Source organism: Rhopalosiphum maidis, chromosome 4, assembly GCF_003676215.2.
Source record: "Rhopalosiphum maidis isolate BTI-1 chromosome 4, ASM367621v3, whole genome shotgun sequence".
NCBI classification, from domain to species: domain Eukaryota; kingdom Metazoa; phylum Arthropoda; class Insecta; order Hemiptera; family Aphididae; genus Rhopalosiphum; species Rhopalosiphum maidis.
In genome coordinates, this window is record NC_040880.1 from 43,049,141 (window position 1) to 43,069,720 (window position 20,580).

Here is a 20,580-nt window from a genome sequence, read left to right on the forward strand (position 1 = left end):
TTTGATTGTTGTATTTTTATAAATTTTTGAAACAATATAAATAACTAAGTAGGTATGCATTTTAACAAATATACATGTATATATAAATATTTATATATATAGTTAGTTAGTAAGTAGGCATGTAGTTTAATTAAATGTAATAGGTACTTGAAAACTTAATAAATGTTTAAGTGATTTTTAATTAACGTGGACTGCGATGAAACGTAATAATATTACGATATTGTATTGTGTTGTTTGGACGAAGCACGAAAAACGAAAAAAGACCACAATTTTGGGACTTAAAATTCAATTATTTTGTAGCTAAATCGTTGTTCGATATTGTTCTGTGAATTACATAAATATGAAATTATAATTATAATTAAAAAGTATAAAAATTAAATCAAAATGACTTATTATTACGGTATTACAGTAAACATTCAAACAGTAAACCACTAGGCCGTAGGTAGTGTATGAGTATGACACAATTAGGTATGTGATATAAATGGGCATTTGTTATTTATATAATATAATATATATTAATTATTAAGATATAGGTAAGTACTATTAATTTATTAATTTATTATACTTTATTTTTCATAATATTAATAATTTCTTGTCATAAAAATATACAAATAATTTACACATCAAATATTTATTATTTATTAATTGATTGTTTTTACTTTCAATACTATTTTAGTATTTTACAACTTAAAATGTTTAAATATATATGTAGGTAGGTAAACCTGTGCCTAAAATGTGAAAGTAGGTATTATACTATTATAACAGAACCATATTATTATTTTGGAATTATTAAAAAGAGAGTAAGTACCACGACTTAAGATAGTATCTTAAATCGTGTTAAGTACTAGAATACCGCAGTGCTAACACAAATACAAACGTAGAAATTACCAAAATACCAAATTACTGTTTAAGTACCTTTGCCCTCTAGTGTCATGGCGACGAATAATTTTCGAAGACCCTATAATATTATATTCTACAGAACCATGGTTAATGTCAGTGATTTATTTTCGACGACTTAAATGCTGCAGCATCTTCAGCCGGCGTGACTAGGCAGTTTTCTTTGTTATCATCCCACACTCCCATACTTTTGCCGCCAAAAATCCGTCAAGACGTTCCACAGGAGACAGGGCACATTCTACAGTTGGCAGACAGAGCTTACGAATTGTGTGATGCTCACTAAGAAGACGATCAATGCTGTAAATATTGTAAGTTTATTACCATTTTTAAATTATTTAAATAGTAAAATAGAATATAGTTGGATGGTGTTTTTGGTCAAATAGTTGTTATAATATTGTTTGTGGATAAGATGTAGGTATATATATATTATATTTGTATGTACATCTATCATAACTACAGCAACACATAAAGTGCTTAATTCTATTGATTTCTTTTGTTATATACTACATGACATATTATCGTTATTCTTAAATATAAAATATACACGTATGTACAGTAGAAACTGGTTATAACGATGTCCATAGGTCAGTGAATTTATCTCGTAATCTGTAAGTCATTGAAACTGGTCAATACGAATGCTAATACAACAAAAGATATTATTTTATTCCATTTGTACTATATTTAATTTTATTTTGTTATACATACCTAATAATATTATCATTGATTATTAATATTGTGTATACTATTTCTTTTCTTCTGATTTTATATAAATTTAATTTTAGAAAATAATCTTGGTGTATTTTGTATCCACCATACAAGAGCAGTTTCTTCCAGGTCCTTGTGCTGTGCAGTGCTCAGTCATTTTGACATTTTATCTGAAGTGGTATGGTTTGAAACATAATTTTCTATGTATTCTGGTTTCTCCATTTGATTGAAATTGTCGAAAATTAGGTTTTGAATTCTTTTATGATTGAACTGTTTTTCTCAATAATTTCTAACTATATTTTTCCAATTTTTTGTCAAACGAAAAATAATGACATGACAAACTTTAACATACAACTGACGTTGCTTATGATTTTTATAAATTTGAAAACATCAACATTTGTAGAAATTATGTTTATATATAAAACAAAAATTACAAAACATAAAATTTATCTAACTAATATGTATATTAATAAAATTAAAGATTTAATTTGTATATCAGAAAAATTTAATTAGCAGGTTGAACTAAATTTCTATATAATTGGAAAAAGATAACGACTTGTAATAACTGAACATTTGTTTTTTAGCTAATATCTTATAATCACACTTGTAAAATATGAATCGTGTCCCCATTAACTAATAATAATTTGTAATGTGTTAATGTGTTAATAATTTTTAAAAAGAAATATTTAATGATCTTGCACAACCTATCAAATATCTCTATACACGCCTATGTCAGTGATATTCGTTCTAGTGATTTCTACTGTATATTGTTTCATAAGTGTAAACTATACATTTTTTCACACTATTTACACCAATAATTTATTAATATTTTTTGAATATAAGCTTCAAACTAATTAAATAATTTTTTTCTAGGGCCTTTTACTAATCACTATTTTTGTTTGGTCACATGTTGTTGCTGCTGCTCGGATGATTCATGAACAAACATCATCTTGTAATTAACAAATTATCACATATAAAATAGGTATATTTATTTATCTTAAAGAGTCCTTTTACTAATTGTTTTGGTTGTGTGAACTAAACATGGAACCAGCTGTTGCAGAAGAACCAATTAATCAAAAATCATCATTTGATTTCACGTTTAAAACAAAATCAAATGAAATTAATGACATGTTAATCAGTATTGAAAACAACAAAACTGATAATTTTCATAATATTTTACAAAAAATTAATGAACTTCAAGAGTTTTTAAATGATTCCAAAACATTTCTACCAGCTTATAATATGAAAAAGTGTTCTGATGAAATCAAATACATTACTCAGCGTTATGAACAATTGCATGAAAAATTACAGCCTAAGAAGAAATTTGCTTTTTCTGAACAACCTACTACATCAGCAGTAGCTAAATCTGAAGACGAATTTGAACCAGTAAATCAATTAGAAGTTTATAAAGAAGACTGTGGATTTAAAAATCGTTCTGATGCAATAAATTTAGTACTCACGGAACAAGAATGCTATATGAAAAATGTGGTTTTAGATACATTGACTAATTGCCTTGTTGTCATATGTGGTACACCTAATACTGTGCGTGCGACTTCATTGACAGACTGTTATGTATATGTATGTGCACAAACGTTGATTTTTATTGAGAACTGTAAGGATTCGATATTTATATGTGCATCTCAACAGTTGCGTATTCATGATACTTTTGATACTAGTTTTTATATTTACGTTGCTAGTAGCACTATAATAGAAAACTCTAAACAGTTACGATTTGCTCCTCTTTCATACAACTCCTCTGCACTACTTAAAAAAGCATTTAGAATGGCTAATTTTGATGAATTTAAAAACAATTGGAAAATTGTAAATGATTTAGATTGGTTGTCATCTTATGAACCATCACCAAATTGGTGTGAAATACCAGAAGAAGAACGCCAACAACCTAATGAAGAAACTATGTTATTGCAGTTTTATCCTCGTTTATTGAATATGGAAGATGGAAGATTATACCCTAGATACAATGAATGCAGTTTAGGAAATGACACGTATGATTTACCATATTACTAGTTATTTTTTTTACTTTATTTAATTTTATTTAATCAACAGATAATTTTTTTTTGATAATTTTAATTTATATTTTTTACTATTTAAAATAAAAATCAAGAGAAAGAAAATGCTCTGCATTTTAATATTAGTTTTTAAGATAAATATAAAAATAATTAACAACATATTTCCAGCTATTTGAATTTTATTTAATTTACAAATAACTTATTTTTTAAAGTTAATTTTTATTTCTAAATAATTTTAGTTATATTTTTTACTACTTAAAATAAAAACTAAGGGATAGATTATGTACTGCATTGTAATATTAGTTCTCAAAATATATAAATAAAAATTTACAATATATTTCGGCTGAATTCATAATCACATAGTATTCATTTATAATTTAGTAAAACTAATTACACAAAACTACTAAATTTTATTTTTAAATCTATGGGTTATTGTAAAAAGTCTAATAACCTGTAAAATAATAATATGTAAACAACATAATTGAATCACAATTATATCAGATACCAAGGAATTAAATATTGATATGCTGGTAAGACCTATCCTGTGTATTGAATAAGTATATATTTGGAATATGGCGTATCTGTTAGAAAATATGAAAAACACATTTATGTACAAAAAACAGCTAAAAGGACATTGCAAAACTTACAAATCATAGAAACTCTGATCTTGGAGGAGAGGTTGGGTACCTAAAGGAGTCGCCACACGTCTTTTTCATATCTATAATAATCATAGATTTTACAGTACTTACATACCTCATACAATTGTATTCTTATCTACTAATTTGCAATTTATTAAATAAAAAATAAATTCAACTTAAATTGACTTACGTAAATAATTGAATTCTACAAAATTTTGGTTAAATAGTATCTGTCTCTATGAAATTAACGTAAAATCATTGAAATAAAGTATTATTTTGTTTTTTTATTTGATACTTACCTAAAAAAATATTCACTGATCACATATTAAAAAAGTAAGTATTGTTGCCCATGTCTAGTAGATACATTGTTGGCACTTATTTAACATTAGCCATTAGGTATTTTTGTGTTTAAATATAATTTATTGGTGTCTCATATTCAGCTAGCTCAAAGGTATATAATTAATTTTCTTCTAGAATTAATTGTTATCAATTATCAAATGTACAACAGAATAGGTGCTATAAAATATGATCAGGGTTTTTTTTTTTTACTGTATTCAACAATTTTTAATTTTTAATAAAATACGTAAAGTACATTCAATGTTCTATCACTGGAATCAAGAGAGATAATATTACCATTTACTTATGAACAGTGGCAGATCTAGGATCTTTTTTTACATTTTACATATTTTTATAAAAAAGTGCACACACAAAAAAAAAGTATTAAAATTAAAAATATAGTTTTATTTCACAGTTATATTTTCATATATCTTATGGGCCATGGGGAGGTGCCAGGGCTCTCTGGTCCTTTCCTTAAATCCGCTACTGAATATGAAACACTCATTACTGACATATTACAATGAAGAAAATCGATGAGAAGCATTCACAACTTGATGAAATAGCGCTAAAAATAAATTTTTAAACTTTTCCTAATACGGTAATTTAAAAAAAAAACAGGTTGAACTTTTTATTCATAAATAAAAATATATATTAATTTCAAAAGACTTATTTTAAATTAATATAAAATATATGGGTAGATTTGTTGTTAAGTAAAAATATATATTATGATTTATAAAAATAAATAAATAACAGTTGAGTATAATAGATGTTTTTTTTTTACACCAAAGTTATAAGTTTTTGTGCATAAAACAATCCCAAAACCAGTCTTATTTAAAATAATAATGCACATGTTATACTTTCTCAACCAAGAGAGCAATACCCTGACCTCCTCCAATACAGGCAGAACCAATTCCATACTTTAGATTTTTACGTCTGAAACAAAAATAACAAATATATTATTTGTTTATGCATAGTTAATTTATACATTATAAGTTACAAGGTTGGCTGTAAATTATATTATTATTTATATAGTTTAGCATTACCATTTAATGCATCAAAAATAATAATATTCTGTTCATCATATCTAGACATGATTTTATTTTTTTATTAAAGAATTAAGGCTTTAACAACAAAGGTTATTAGACTATAAGATTTTTACAGAATTATAATGTTAGCAACATAATTTTCTTAATCAAAATTTTCAAATATGTTTTTTTTTCTCTTTGACTGTTATCCAATAAATTTAAATTTTTAACAAATTAAAATGTTGAATTTAATGTAATAGGTTTAAAATATAAATATACATAAAATCTAAGTTAAATGATAAAGATTTTATAGTTGGTCTATGAGAGAATTCAATTGTTTTTTTAAATGTAAACTGACAGCAGCAAACCATGTTGAGTCACACTAAGGTTACTAGTATGTTTATTAAGTGGGGATGCATCAACTTACACATTTAGGTTGGGATCCATCTTAATTCTCATGTGGGTGGAGTATAAACCATATACTCTTATATACACTACTTTTATATACTTTTAAAACATTAATATTTGTTTATGTTTACTGTACTATCACTAAAACACTAGATAATGTTATGCTTGTTGGAGATAAAAGACCTTTTGAACTTATTGAAATACATTAAAAAAAACTATTTAATTAAACAGTATTCTTAAGTATAAGTAATTAAATTATTTTAAATTTAAAGAAAACAAATTAATTTTAATAATGTTCAATTTAAGTTAAAAAAAAAAATATTTTAATTAAACCTCATGTTGTTATAAAATAAATACAATACGTTTTAAACTTAAATTAATTGTACAGTGAAATTAATAATTAATTGGTTATAATACCAAAGTGCAATGTTTGTTTAAATGTCTATTTAGTTGATGATTTTTATCAATGATTAATAAGTTTAATTGTAACAATTTTAACAATGCCCAACATTAAAAAGTGATGCAATATATAAATTACATAAAGAGGTCAAGTTAAATATACACTTCCTAGTTTTAAAGTTCCAATAATAAATGTGTTAAAAGAGTGACTCAGTTACCTGAGTTCATGGACAAGATGACTAGTAATTCTGGCTCCTGATGCTGCCAATGGATGCCCAATTGCAATAGCACCACCATTAACATTAAGTTTTTCAATGTCAAGTTTTAATTCTTTTTGGCAAGCAAGAGTTTGAGCTCCAAATGCTTCATTAATCTTAAAAATACAATATTCAATTTTAAATTTGCAGGAAAATTTTTGAAATAATTTAAATTACCTCAACTAAATCAATATCATTAAGGGTTTTTCCAGTGATGCTCAATAATTTTGAAATTGACGGAGCTGGACCAATACCCATTATGCTTGGATCAACACCTACAACTGAATAACCAACTAATCTTGCCAGCGGAGTCAGAGAATGTTTTTTCAATGCTTCTTCACTAGCTAATATGACAGCTCCTGCACCATCACATATACCCTATTTATTAAATAAATTATGAAGAATACTGGTAACCTTTGAGAGAACAGCATACCCGCATATGTTGTTTCTGTCTTACTTACGTACAATATAGCAAATTTGTGTTCAGCAGAATTCATATTTTAACTATAATATTAGTCAATTGACTTATTATAAAACTTAAAGATAAGAGTATTATTTAGCATCACATTGGTTTTTAATAATATATTATTTTTTAACTGAGTTATAATTAACTATAATATTAAAACTCTAAAATGCTCATAACTCGGCTTAAAATTAAAATATTAATAAAAGCCTATGTGATGCCCTAGATTCTTACCTTTAAGTTTGATAATAGATATAATAAATAGGCCAATTGGTTCTAATATTAAGCTTACATCATAGAATGGATTCTGCTAAGCAAAAATTTGTTATATTGTACGTTAATAAGACAGAGGAGACAACACAAGCGGGTATTACGTTCTCTTAAGAAGAATGACATTATAAAGATTACACCAAATATTCTTACAGATGCCGAACCAGCAGTTACAACTCCATCCTTTTTAAAAACTGTAGGTAATTTTCCTAATGTTTCAAGAGTAGTCTTTGGCTTTGGATGTTCATCGACATCAACAACTACATCTGTTTTTTTCACTTTTATGGTTACTGGAGCTAATTCAGCACTGAATACATTGTTATCATGTGCTTAAAAATAATTAAAAATTTATTAGTGCAATGTTTACAGATTTTGAACTTATATAAAGTTATAACATTTTTAGTAATTTATTCTTTTTTTTTTTTACCTTTTTTCCATAAAGTTTGTGAACGTAAGGCAAATTCGTCTACTCCTTGTCTTGTGATTTTGTATTGTTCAGCTAATTTTTCTGCTGTCAATGCCATCGGTAATTTACAATATGTATCAGTTAATCCAGTCCAAAGACTGTCTTCAAATGTATAAGCTGCTCCGAGAGGTATACCAAAACGGGCATTACGAACAACATGTGGAGCTTGACTCATGCTATCTACTCCTCCAGTCAATACAACATTAGACTCACCACTCATGATACTCTAATACAATATAAAATATGTGTTATCCAAATTAAATATAAACAGGAAGTCATATATTATATTTCATAAGTTTGATTTGAAGTAAGTACCTGTGCCCCATTAACAATGGACTGGAATCCAGATCCACATAATCTGTTAATGCCTAAAGCATGACGATCTTGTGGAATTCCACAATGGAGTAGTACATGTCTGGGTAAAAATGCACCGTCTGAGGACGTGTTCTACACATGCAAAACAAACATTATAAATTATTTGTTTTTGGAATATAATGTCTTTGATTAAATATCATACACAATAAAATAATGTACAATGTACATATAATATGCACATCATCGTGTGTATGAGTGTATGTACTTACCATTAGAACATTTCCAATGACAACTGAATCGACAATTTTTGGGTCTACATTACCAGCTGCGAGTGCAGCTTTCGCAGCTATTATTTGCAGTTCAGTAGATGAAGTTTTCACAAACTTACCGCCGTACGTACCAAAGGGAGTTCTCTTAGCCGCCACAATAAAAACACCTGATTCAATGGACAATAAATTGTTTTTTTTATTAAATTTCAATTATAATAATTTCATAATATAACGATTGATTTGATACATGACAATGCACGGTTTACCTTTTGCTAAAGCCATCTTGCGTAATGTAATTGATCAAATCTGAGGACAGTCTTTGAGAAATAACTCGTTCGATGGTCAAGCGTGGCTAGGCGACAGGCTATCACTGAGAGTGCGACTGGTGCGAGTTGCAAATTGGATTGAAGAAGGAAGAACAATGAGTTGCAGTTATAATTATTATTGTTTTGGCATTGTGACACAGGTGTCAAGTACACTGTACACAACAGATGAACAGAAAAGTGGATAACACGTATTCGTAATACGTATTATAATGTAATATTATTTATTCATTACCTAATCAAGTTCCAAAGTCAAATCTCGAATGATTAAAATAAAAACTGATAAAGATAAGACCATTGCCGATCAGCTGTTGATTGTTGGCCGTGCATGGTCATTATGTGTTACGTCTCTGAATTTTCAGGTATTAAACGATTTAAACGTCAATCCTCCTCACTCCTCACGAGTAAACTGGGCAAACTGGCATTACTAACACACGACTACTAACTGTTCCATGACGTCCGTTGTTTAAATATTATTATTGGAAAAACGATAATATTAAACATTTTTTAAAACTAATAATCTCACCCTCAAAATTTTTTGGATGTGGTAGTTTCTCTGTACTGTTTTTTTTTGTTCTATTTAAGATCACCCAATTTTTAGATTCACCATACACACACAAACACAATAAAATGATACAATTTCGTAAGTAATATGTATATTTATTTTTCATACATATCTATGTACAAAAATATATACCTAGTAATAATTTAAATACATTGGTACCGACTTTAGATTAAAATACATGTAATAATGTTATAATAATAGGTTAATTACACAAAAATCAATATATATATATATATATTTTTTTTTTAAATGCGTTAAAGATAATAAACTATTAAGCTTACATTAAAATTAAAAATAATTTAATACACTATTTAGGTACATATTATGTACCTACTATTTTGCGTCAAGGAGTGAACCAAAACAATTATATATTGCAGAGATTAATATAAGAACTAATATTGAGCTGTTCAGTGGTTTAAGTTGTTTGTTATTAATTTTACTCATAATATTTTGTTTAGTGTAAAAGCGCTCAAAAGCTCATTACACCATTCTTGTTCATTTCAATTATATAGTTCTTTATCATAGTATTAATTTAATTACTTATTGTTTATTTATAAATATATTATCTATATTTCAATAACTTATTTTTATCAAATTAGGTTATAGAGAACATTTATTTTTACAAGTATATACAATAATGGTACATAGGTATATACAATATATAAACCTAAAGCCGTGCATTGGAGAAAAAAATTACATACAATCATATGATTTATGGCTAGGTATACCTATATTATATGTGCATATAAAACTAGAAATAGTATAAAGTATAAAACTGTAAATATATACTATGTAAAGGACTAGTGGAAATAACTAGATGACCAAAAAAATTTTTTTTTTATACTATTATTGGTATTACGCACATGATAGATATATTTTATCTATTTTCATGAGGTATTTGAAGATTTCGATGGCGCTTGTCGTTTGCAATAATGCACACGATAACACAACAATTATTATTAACTAACATTTTTGTTTTTTTCCTACTCTCATATTTTTCAAATTATCTAGGCCACCATAGAATTTAATTGTCGACTTCTGCTATATAGGTATATAGTATTAATAGTATTATAGTGTAACACTGTAACTAAAGAATACATTTTTAACTAGGTATATGCGATATTGGTACTAACTAATATTATTGTAACTTCTATGACAAATAGTTTTATAATAATATACAACAATAAATAATATTACTACCGCACTAAATCTATTGAAAAATAATTAATTGAATTATTAAAAAATGATACTTTCAAGTTTCAGTTAACTTTCTTCAAGTTTAAAAACATAAAATACACGAAACAAGAAGTTTGAAAATAGGATTTAGGATTTCTATTTATTTCTATTTTTTATATATAAATTACATTAAGTGCAAATTGTGTTTCAATATTTTTTAACCGTTAGATTACTGGATATCTATCACTAAATAGCATCAAAAGCTATCTTTTTACCGAAATGACAAAATATAGCTAATAGCTGTCATGAATATAAGATTTAACATGTTTTAATGTTGACTAGGTACCTCCTACTGGCTACTACACGTAACCCATTCGATCGCTTACCGGGTGAATATTTGATTGCTGCATTGCGAATCCGTACAATTTAAATTTTTCACGAAGAAAAACTATTTGGCACTCGTATAAGTTGTAAATTATTAAGATAAATGATAATGATGATACGTTACAATATCGTTTAAACGTACTTGTGTGTTATATATATGTATAAATAATGTGCATGTTACGTATCAAATATAAAATAATATTGAGCAAATATAATAGATAGATATGTCTTTTGTCCTAAATTTGGCAACAATTGAATTGCATTTCGGTTTTTATAACAATTTTGGTCACCGGTTTTTTTTATTTCGGTTTATAAGAGTGTATTGCTATAAAAAAATTTCATAATCGTTATGAATAAAATTAGATAGTTATGTTTGCTAAACAGTATGTTATAATAAATAACATATATCCAAATAAATTTATGTTTTTTTATAGTGGTTATTTTTAAAATTGTTAACACCGTTTTAGTTCTGGTTTTGAATACCGATTTTAATTATTTTTATTTTCGATTTAAATTTCGGGTTTTACATACCTACAATATAATTATATATCACGTATAGTATTCGTTTTATCTCGATTTTTGTTTTAACCGTTTTTTCAAGTCTTGTATTGCTTAAGGAATATTATATTATATTATATTGAGTGGTCAGTTGGATTCGCAAACCGTACCTTTGACAACATCGTCCGTGTGCGCCACCATTATCCGGTAGTTGACCTGCTTCGGGTCCGGTTTGCCGTACAAATACTTGTGCAGCCCGTTGCTGAGCATCCATACCCTTTGCGCGGGCTCCTTGTCTACCTTGAGGTCGTTGGGGAAGCTGAGCGGCGTTGGGCCGCTGGACAACAGGCCCTGCGTGACCGACCCGAACGGACGTCCGGTGTCCCAGCAGCCCACTTTGCCCGAGGTCACCAGGTTGTAGTACATGACGCCCTTCGCGTCCACCGCCATGCCGGACGACTGGCACGACTGGTGGCGCGCGCACCGCGATTCGTTGAGCGCGAAGAAGTGCTCGATGATGTCGCCCTCGCCGAGCGTACCATTGCGCAGCGACGCGGTGGGCACGTAGAACTCATTGTGGCTGGATAGCGAATGGAAGTAGAGCACCCGCTGCCCGACACCGCCGTCCGGCGATAGGCACATGCCAAAAATGCCGTCCATCCAGTTGAACTTTATGCCATCCATGCTGTAATGGCAGTACAGCGGATCCGGATAAAAATACGGATGGTTGATCCGTCGAGAGACGTCCTATACGATAGTATAACAATAGTAGTAGGTATTACAGTGCACAATTTTTTTTTTTTTTTGGGGGGGGGGTGGGTGAGCGAGAGGGCGCAGATACCCCAACTAAGTTTTCAGAAATTTTAGCGTATCCCTACTATATTATTGTTGAGGGGATCGCAAATGACGTTAAAATTATAATACCTATGAAATAATATAGTGCCAGTTACCACTACTGTTTTCATTATTCACTAATATTTGTTATCAATTATCATAGATTTAAAGATTATTATTTTTGAATTTCATTTTAATTATCATAGTTATTATTAATACGATGTACATACTGGCCTACCCTTTAATAGATTTATACCAAGTAGCTATATAAAATCTCGGATAAGTGGTAAAAGATATATGCAAAAAAATTGTTATCCAAAAAGGATAAAATTGGAAAATAAAAAACAACATAAAACTAATAATAATTTATGAAACTATTTAAATATATCTATTAAAAATGGAAGTTTATGGAAGTAACGTTAAAATGGAAGTTTTTATTTATTTACCTTAATTATCCTTTTGAGTTTGTTATTATTTATAACTATAATATATATATATATATATATATGTGTAATAGGTACAGTAATAATTACCCATTTCTTATATTTAATTGTAGTAATTTTTATTTTTTAAATTGATTATTTATAAATATTTTTATATGATTTATTGAGGGGTATTAGAGGGTGTGAGAGAATAGTCTTTACGACTCAAAAACATTTAGCAAGTGATGGGGGGGGGCGTTTTTTTTTTAAAGTAAACAGAGCCCCCCCCCTACTTTAATTTTGCCAAGTCGAGCACTGAGTATATATAGATATTACCTAACTCAACGGTTTTATTGTTATCGTTGTCAATGTTCAAGCGTACAAGACCGATTGGAGATTATTGCGCGGAAGCTGTTTAGGTATATACCAATGGCGTATATAGGGGGTAGGGGTTCAAACCCCTCCCGAAATGTATGGTTGGTACAGGCATTGATTTTGTTTGAGTAATTAATTGGAATTTAAGAATGGACATTTTTTTAACCCCCCCCCCCTGGAATTATTTTCTATATACGCCACTGGTATATACAATATACATATAATAATGTATGATACGTATATATTATTATGATGAGAACACCGCGCGTATATAAAAAACATACATTTTTTATTAAGCACGATTGGTGTACTTTATGTATACATCTATGTATAGGTACCTCTTTATAGCTGTAAACGACCAATCCGTATTGAAATACATCAGACATATAAGCATATGCGTCTTCGCAATTATTGTTGAGAATCTCGACAACAATGTTTGTGAACAGCGAATCTTTTAACGTTTGATTTGTTGGGATAATAAAACGCTTAATGTGCATGTCGGTTTTCAAATCAAATACATCTAGCTTGACCGGACAAATTTGATCGACCTTAGTTGCCAAGTTTATGGCGCCTGTGTCCAACACCCACAATCTGTCACACTTGTCCACTTCCATTCGGAACACGGATACCAAACCATGACAGCGGTTCATATTACTAGCGTACCTGTAAATGTATTTATGTTGTTCGTTATGATTTTGAACCACCCGACAGAATCGTGGTCGCATCAATTATTAAATTAGATAAAGAGATAAAAAAAAAAAATAAATTACCAGTTCCACGAGGGATATGGTTTCAGTATTGGAGACTTGGTGTGACTGTTCAAATTCACATACGCTAGCGTTACTGGTATTCCCGGTCTCCATTGTGGTAGGCTTAAAAACATTTTGTTTTTCCATACTTCTAGCCCCAACAGAAGGTTGTTAACTGGTATAAATGCGCCGTTATTAATAGCCATCTGTCTTGTATCTTGATCGGGATATTCTAAATCTATTTGTCCCCATGTAAAACGATCTTTAAATCCCGTGTTTTCATTTCGGCCTTTTCTGTATGGTTTTTTCACAATTTTGCGTTTAGGGTAGTCTGTAGGAGTTTTGTTTCCCATCATCCACATAGATAATAGCCATGGCACCAGTACTTCTGAAATATTATAATTTAAAAACGTTAAAATAGAATAATTTAGGTAATAATAATAATAATTATAAGTTATAGTATAGAAGCTGACAATTATAGCTGGCAATTATATTATTTAATGACGATTAAAATCAAAATTACCACATGTATGTTTAATTATGAATAATAAATAAATTTAATTAAAATAAATATATTTACTAATTTATTTCATAAAAGTATAGACATTATATTATATTTTTAAGTTTTTTTTAATATTTTTCTTGAAGTTTAATCGAATCTATTGTATTGCCTATTAGCTCACAGTATTATAATATTGTATAGTTAATAACTGTAAGAGTTGTTTCACGGTAGATTTATTAAAAATTAGCAATAGTTGCTTATTACCTGACCGTTTTGGTATCAAGAGAAACACTTTTCCCTTTTACTTTATTAAAAAAAAAAATAATTTTTATCTACGTCCAGGGCCTTCAGGTTAGTGAGCTCGGAAGCCATTAATTTAACGAATTTTGAATCATTACCTGTTGATGACACTGGAAAGTTTACTTGGCTTACTGTTGAAACTTCAGCATGTTGCTGTGGTTTCATCCAGTTGTAGTCTGCAGGCCAAACGTATGAGTGAGGTTGGTCGTATTGACCCATCTAAAACAAATATTAGTAATACGATATGATTTAATTAATTGCCTTAAATTTTTGTTATTTTCTCAAGAAAATTTATAATTTGAAAAGAAAATTCGAACAAATATATTTGATTATTTACAAAATGTCAATTGTTAAAGTAAAGCTACCAAATATAGGCATAGAACAACAAGTTGTACCTAGAAATATAAACTAATATCTATTATAATTACACTAATATAATATTATGTAAAAATAAGCATTTTTTTAATCATCAAAATAAATTAACTATATTTAATGTAGGTTACGGTTATTTTATCTAGTATACTATGATATATATAGGTATCTATAGTCAAGTTACTGTCAATAATTATTGCCGTAATATCAAATTCTATTGCGGTAATACTTACTGGAGCGAATCGGTGTGTTATTTTAAACGTTTGTTAAATGTGTACAAATAGTACTTTACAGATCTACGGGTATACCGTATATATATAAATTTATCAATATATGTATTAAGTATTATATACACATTTCAACTTAGTAAGGAAAATTATTTACCAGTAAATGCAATTTTAATGGTTAAATAAATATTGGTATATGTTTTTATGAAAATAACTAAAATGCAAGTATAAAATAATTTGATTGTTAACGTACCTGAAAAACATATCTACGCATTATTAGGGTAACTATTCTAATATATTTTCTTATAATTAGGTACTACTAGATAAAATTACAAACTAATAATAAATTAATAAAATATTGTGTAAGTAACTTCAATGTTGTAAAAAACAAATATTATTTAAGATTTATAATAATATGATTTATATTGTATTGCGATTACATGCGAGTAATTGAAAGGTATTGCACATTTTTATTTCATGAATGTTAAAGACAAGTATTAGAATTAATAAAAAATGTCTTTTGAATATTTTTTATAAATTACAAGAAATGAGTATACAATTAATACAATATTTATTATAGTGTATAAAATTTAAAATTTAAAAAGTTATAAAAAATTATATTCAATGTTTGAATTACGAAAAAAATATTTTGCTGTATATAATGTAATGTTATACTGCAATATGTAAATACATAATTTCAAATTATTTTTTAAATCCTGTTATTCGGACATCAAATGATGATTAAACATTTTGTGCGAGTTAATTAACTATAATACATATAATAGATATGTGTGTACTGGTATTTGGTACTTACTGTAAGTTTGTGACAAATTCACTTTTAACGACAACCGTAATGTATAAGTGCAGTGGTTTAGGTAGGTACCTAATTGGTGTATACTGTGACTCGCGGAGAACACGTCGGAGTGTCTATAGGTTATCGTTTGATTCTGATTCGCACGAGAAACGTTAACGAAGTTAATGCGGCGTTGGAGTCGAAACAGCGACTAAAGACTGAACGGTCCAAACACCGAACGTGCAGTAATAATAATAATGGTTTCACTCAATCATGCACAACAATGGTCACCGTGTTGTGGCAGACGTCATCGTCGTCGCCACCGCAGTGTTCCACGCAATCGAGTTAGATATTCCCGACTAGGATATACAACACGAGCAGATCTTTATGAAGTCACGATAGTTGAATGAAAAACTACGTGTTCAGCAGACTAAATTACTATGAAAAAAAAAAATTAAATTAATTAATTCCAAATAAACGGTTGTTTTGCAATTATATTAGGTGCCCTGCATATTTGGTCCAACTATAAATAAACCAACAGTGACTACGTATAACAATAATATTCATAATTTATTCTGTAAATTCTCGATTTTTATATCGTTCGTCACTGTTCATTCTAAAATTTTAACTTTTAAGCGATTTAAAAAAAACTAAGATGTATCTAATAGTTGTCGAGCATTCGTAAAAAAAGCAATACATTGCAGAATATTAATTGTGTATTGTTACTGGTTAGTGTATAATTTGTCAAAATTTATTTGGAATAAACTTTTCGTTCATTTTTTTAGTACAATATTGCCTATAAGCTCATAAAAATTTAAAGGATTTCATAGTATATAAGCATGGGAAATCGGGAGGATATGCGAGGATTTAATTTCATTTGACTCAAATTTTAACGACAAAACTTCGGAAAACGTCTTTAAAGATCGGGAAGACAAGGGTACAGCAATGCTACTGTTGCGGTGGACAACGCACACGTTGATGGAATCCAGTGGTTGGGAGGTGAAATGGCGAGAAAAGATATCGGTGATGGACAAAGTTGACGTGAAAAATACTGTAGAAGGTATATGCAGAGGATAAAGAACTGCGGGTTGTCACCAGTAACTTACTTCGCGGCAACAATGATGCGGCAGAAAGAGATCAAGTGGAAGAACGAAACACAAGGGCGTCGGGTTCTTCAGATTAGCCAGCGAAGGTTAAAAAGCATTATTTATTCGATGCAAAGAAAAAATGGAATTAAAATAATAACTGTATAGTGTACGGTGAAGCAAAAGATAAAGAAGGTACTGATGGTAGAGTCTATTGCACGACCTTTAAAAAAATATTGTTTCGGTATACTCATATTTATATAATATATGCTACAGTGGAATCTAGATAAAAATGTCCAAAATAAACTAGGGAAAACTCTTTGTTTAGAATTTAAAATAGGATAAAAATCCAAATCATATATATTATTTAAAAATCAGATTATTTACAAAAACATATATAGTACCTAATTAAAGTTTATGAACGTTAATGATAAACATTTTAAGAAATTGTCAATACTTCTTTTATTATTGTTGTGATCAAATATATTATTTTTCTTTTTCTTGCATACCTATTATTAAAAGTGCGTTTGACACAATGTCAATGAATTTTGGTTTTAAACACATGTTGTATGGTTATGATGTATACCAATTTAAACACAACTCATTATTTTTTTTTGTTTCATTTAATAATGTCTGCCATTTTCAATCTTCTACTTAATAAAATAACACGCACGCACGCTTAAATGTTTCCAATGAAAATTCAGAATTGGAACAGATATTTTATGTTACGTTATAAAATTGTCTCGATAATATTATCGTAATAAACGTAACAGGGTTATTACGATAAAATATATACGATACAGGTTAATACGTTATATATATATATAGGTATAAATAGGTATCTACAGATATTAAAATTAAATAGATATGTACAGAAGAATCTGTATATTACAGATATCAAAGACTCGTAATAGACAATATAAAGTTTTTGACAAGGATAGCTAATGTTACAGAGTGTTCACATGTTATTTTATTTAATGCTTATATTTTTTGGATTTCGAATATGTTTACCACAGAAATTTTTGGTTTCGGACAGTTTTTTCTGGACATTTTTGTAGAATACCTCTACTATGCTACCTCTACCATAAAATGCTATTTACCAAAACACTGTATTAACATTGTATTTTTTTTTTGTGTGCCTAAAAACTAAGACTAGTAGACATTTGAAACTTTTACCAAATATTTATATTAGCATTTTCTATATTTTGTAGTTTTTTAAACGACATTTGATTTTTTTTCTATAAATGTTGATAAATAAATTTTCACGTAATCAAAAACTTTGAAAATTTAAATTAGGTTCTTCATAACTTTTTTATATAAAAATTAAAAAATGTCGAAAATACAATATTAAATATTAAGATTAGTTTTATGTTATCGCCTATTATTTTATGCTGTAGTATTAGTACTAATAGTAAAATAAACTAATATAACAATCTATTTATACGATAATAGACATAGACTGACAAAACGTCTCCATCAAGAATAATTTTTCGTTAATGCAATGATCTTTCTTTAAAATTAGAGTCTAAATTTATTATTTTACATCACACCCATTATAGTGACCAATCTAAATAGGTACCCAATGACGAGGTACACTCAAATCCTACCGAATAGCAAGGTAGTAACATAATTTATCCCTATTTTTATTTAGTTTTCGCATATTATAAGATTACTTTATAAGTTTAACTAACAGATGACCGTATAAGTTATAAACATGATTTGTGTATATACAAAACTATCAAATATATTATGTAATAAAATATGCCAACTTATTCAGTACCTATCTAATATAATTTAAGTAAGTAGTTTTAAATAATGTTAAACTATTAATAATGTATTAGTCTTTACTTACTCAAATAATAATTGTCAAAAGTATCTATTACAACACTTATGTCTGATTATATATATACTAGAATCAAGATAGGCATTACGTACAATTGTAATTATATTAATTTTTTAAGAAAATATTTTATATCTAAAGTCTAATAAATAATATAGAAATTTTACGTTAAAAATTATTCATTTTACTTTGTTGTTTTTATTATTAGAGAGAAACCTGCGTAGATTGTTTTCAATATTTTAATGTAAATTTTTATATTTCTACATTATATTATTTATTTCATATATTATTATGTATATTTAATGAATAAATCGCAATAGTGTGAAAACATTTTTTAATATTGTAATCTTATGAAGACATGGACACGATTTTAAAATATTTCTGCAGCAATCACACGAGTACATAATATTTAATTTATTTTAAAACGCCACAGCAGGCAGTTTGATTCTACCTTTCAAATGGATGAATGTTAGATAGACACTTACGTATCTATGTGTATAATATACTATTATGTAATATGTACAAAGATAGAAACATTGTAGTAAATATAGTGGTATATAGGTACCAATTATATTCTTACCATTATTTTATATTTAAGACGTAATAATATCATGACATGGTGATTTAAAAATAATATTTAATAACTTCGTATTTGTTGGTTTTTATTAAAATTTTACTAGAATGACAAACTATTATTATTAGTTTAAATAAAACGAGTATGTTTTTAAATTGGTTATACATTTTTTATATAATATTAATTTAAAGTTATCTTTGATAAAATATTATAAAACCTAATATAAGTATTAGCTATACTACCTAACCTGATCGAATTTTTCGTTCCGCTTATTATGCACTGCAATAAGTATTTATTTGGTCGTAATCGTTATGATTTACGAATAACTAGGTACAGTATATATTACGGTGACTATATTGGTGTACAAATCTGTAGAATGACCACATTTTAAATTTTAACTCTTCTACCATAAAAAATATGTTATTTATATTAAAGAGAAATGTGTAATGCTACTTCTGTACTATATATATATATATTATAATATTAAACATTTATGAAAATAAATAATATTAGTCTATGATACGTATTTTTAAAAAATTGTACAATTGTATGTACTTAACACAAAAACGCCAGGACAATGCAACAACAAAAAATGTACCACCTTACGAAATAAGAGTGTCTGCCCTCTGGACACAATAATTAATACCTACACTGACTACACTATGCATGTTGAGATTAATTTTTTTAAATTAATTTTTTAATAGGTAGGTGTAAATAGTAATACATGCAATTAATATTATGATAAACGTATTAATTGTGTACATATGTATATTTTTTCCATACAAATTAAAATTATGTCTAAACTTTCAAAGTACATTTTTCTTGATTTTTAAAAACTATCTCTGTAAGTACAAACTTTTTGAAAATTGTACTTAATTTACATAATATGCGTTTAGAAAAATATTATTTTAATTTTTTTTTTAACTTTATTATAAGGTTTGTATTATAGTCATCTACTTACGTGGAAAAGGTGTATACTCATGAATTTGTTTTGTAAAAAATCAATGTTTTAGAAATAAAATAAACTCCACTGATATATTACAAAATTACTTAAGTAACAGAAAGAGTTAAAATATTGGTATATTA

General features: G+C 27.8%; 3 protein-coding genes across 4 annotated transcripts; 1 reads left to right on the forward strand and 2 right to left on the reverse strand.

Moving 5' to 3' along the window:
• Positions 1-826: 826 nt before the first annotated feature.
• LOC113557342 (tubulin-specific chaperone C-like) lies at positions 827-3,718 on the forward strand. Of its 2 annotated transcripts, none has more exons than XM_026962805.1 (2): positions 827-1,205; positions 2,476-3,718. In XM_026962805.1, the coding sequence occupies exon 2, from the start codon at positions 2,644-2,646 to the stop codon at positions 3,625-3,627; it is 984 nt and encodes a 327-aa protein (XP_026818606.1). In that variant the 5' UTR covers positions 827-1,205; positions 2,476-2,643; the 3' UTR covers positions 3,628-3,718. The 2 variants fall into 2 exon arrangements, with proteins under 2 accessions (XP_026818606.1, XP_026818607.1); XM_026962806.1 differs by lacking the exon at positions 827-1,205 and adding an exon at positions 1,644-1,780.
• A 1,269-nt stretch (positions 3,719-4,987) lies between these two features.
• LOC113555844 (3-ketoacyl-CoA thiolase, mitochondrial) lies at positions 4,988-9,039 on the reverse strand. The gene is made up of 8 exons (XM_026960408.1): positions 8,742-9,039; positions 8,476-8,642; positions 8,207-8,338; positions 7,853-8,117; positions 7,579-7,754; positions 6,870-7,070; positions 6,654-6,808; positions 4,988-5,536 (listed from the first exon to the last, which is right to left on the reverse strand). The coding sequence occupies exons 1-8, from the start codon at positions 8,755-8,757 to the stop codon at positions 5,455-5,457; spliced, it is 1,194 nt and encodes a 397-aa protein (XP_026816209.1). The 5' UTR covers positions 8,758-9,039; the 3' UTR covers positions 4,988-5,454.
• A 2,440-nt stretch (positions 9,040-11,479) lies between these two features.
• On the reverse strand, positions 11,480-16,194 carry LOC113555946 (protein yellow-like). Its single transcript, XM_026960589.1, has 5 exons — positions 16,017-16,194; positions 14,702-14,822; positions 13,823-14,189; positions 13,391-13,715; positions 11,480-12,168 (listed from the first exon to the last, which is right to left on the reverse strand). Exons 2-5 carry the CDS (start codon positions 14,820-14,822, stop codon positions 11,569-11,571), a joined length of 1,413 nt encoding a protein of 470 aa, XP_026816390.1. The 5' UTR covers positions 16,017-16,194; the 3' UTR covers positions 11,480-11,568.
• Positions 16,195-20,580: the final 4,386 nt, after the last annotated feature.

Excerpts from the sequence above, each read along its gene's own strand:
- LOC113555946 (XM_026960589.1), bottom strand. The coding sequence starts at position 14,822 with ATGGGTCAATACGACCAACCTCACTCATACGTTTGGCCTGCAGACTAC. Across the intron at positions 14,190-14,701 it reads CTTTCCAGTGTCATCAACAG|AAGTACTGGTGCCATGGCTA; the intron begins GTAATGATTCAA and ends ATAATATTTCAG. Across the intron at positions 13,716-13,822 it reads CCATATCCCTCGTGGAACTG|GTACGCTAGTAATATGAACC; the intron begins GTAATTTATTTT and ends ATACATTTACAG.
- LOC113557342 (XM_026962805.1), top strand. The coding sequence starts at position 2,644 with ATGGAACCAGCTGTTGCAGAAGAACCAATTAATCAAAAATCATCATTT.
- LOC113555844 (XM_026960408.1), bottom strand. Across the intron at positions 8,339-8,475 it reads TCATTGGAAATGTTCTAATG|AACACGTCCTCAGACGGTGC; the intron begins GTAAGTACATAC and ends TTGCATGTGTAG. Across the intron at positions 7,071-7,578 it reads TAACTGCTGGTTCGGCATCT|GGTATATGTGATGGTGCAGG; the intron begins GTAAGAATATTT and ends TTTAATAAATAG.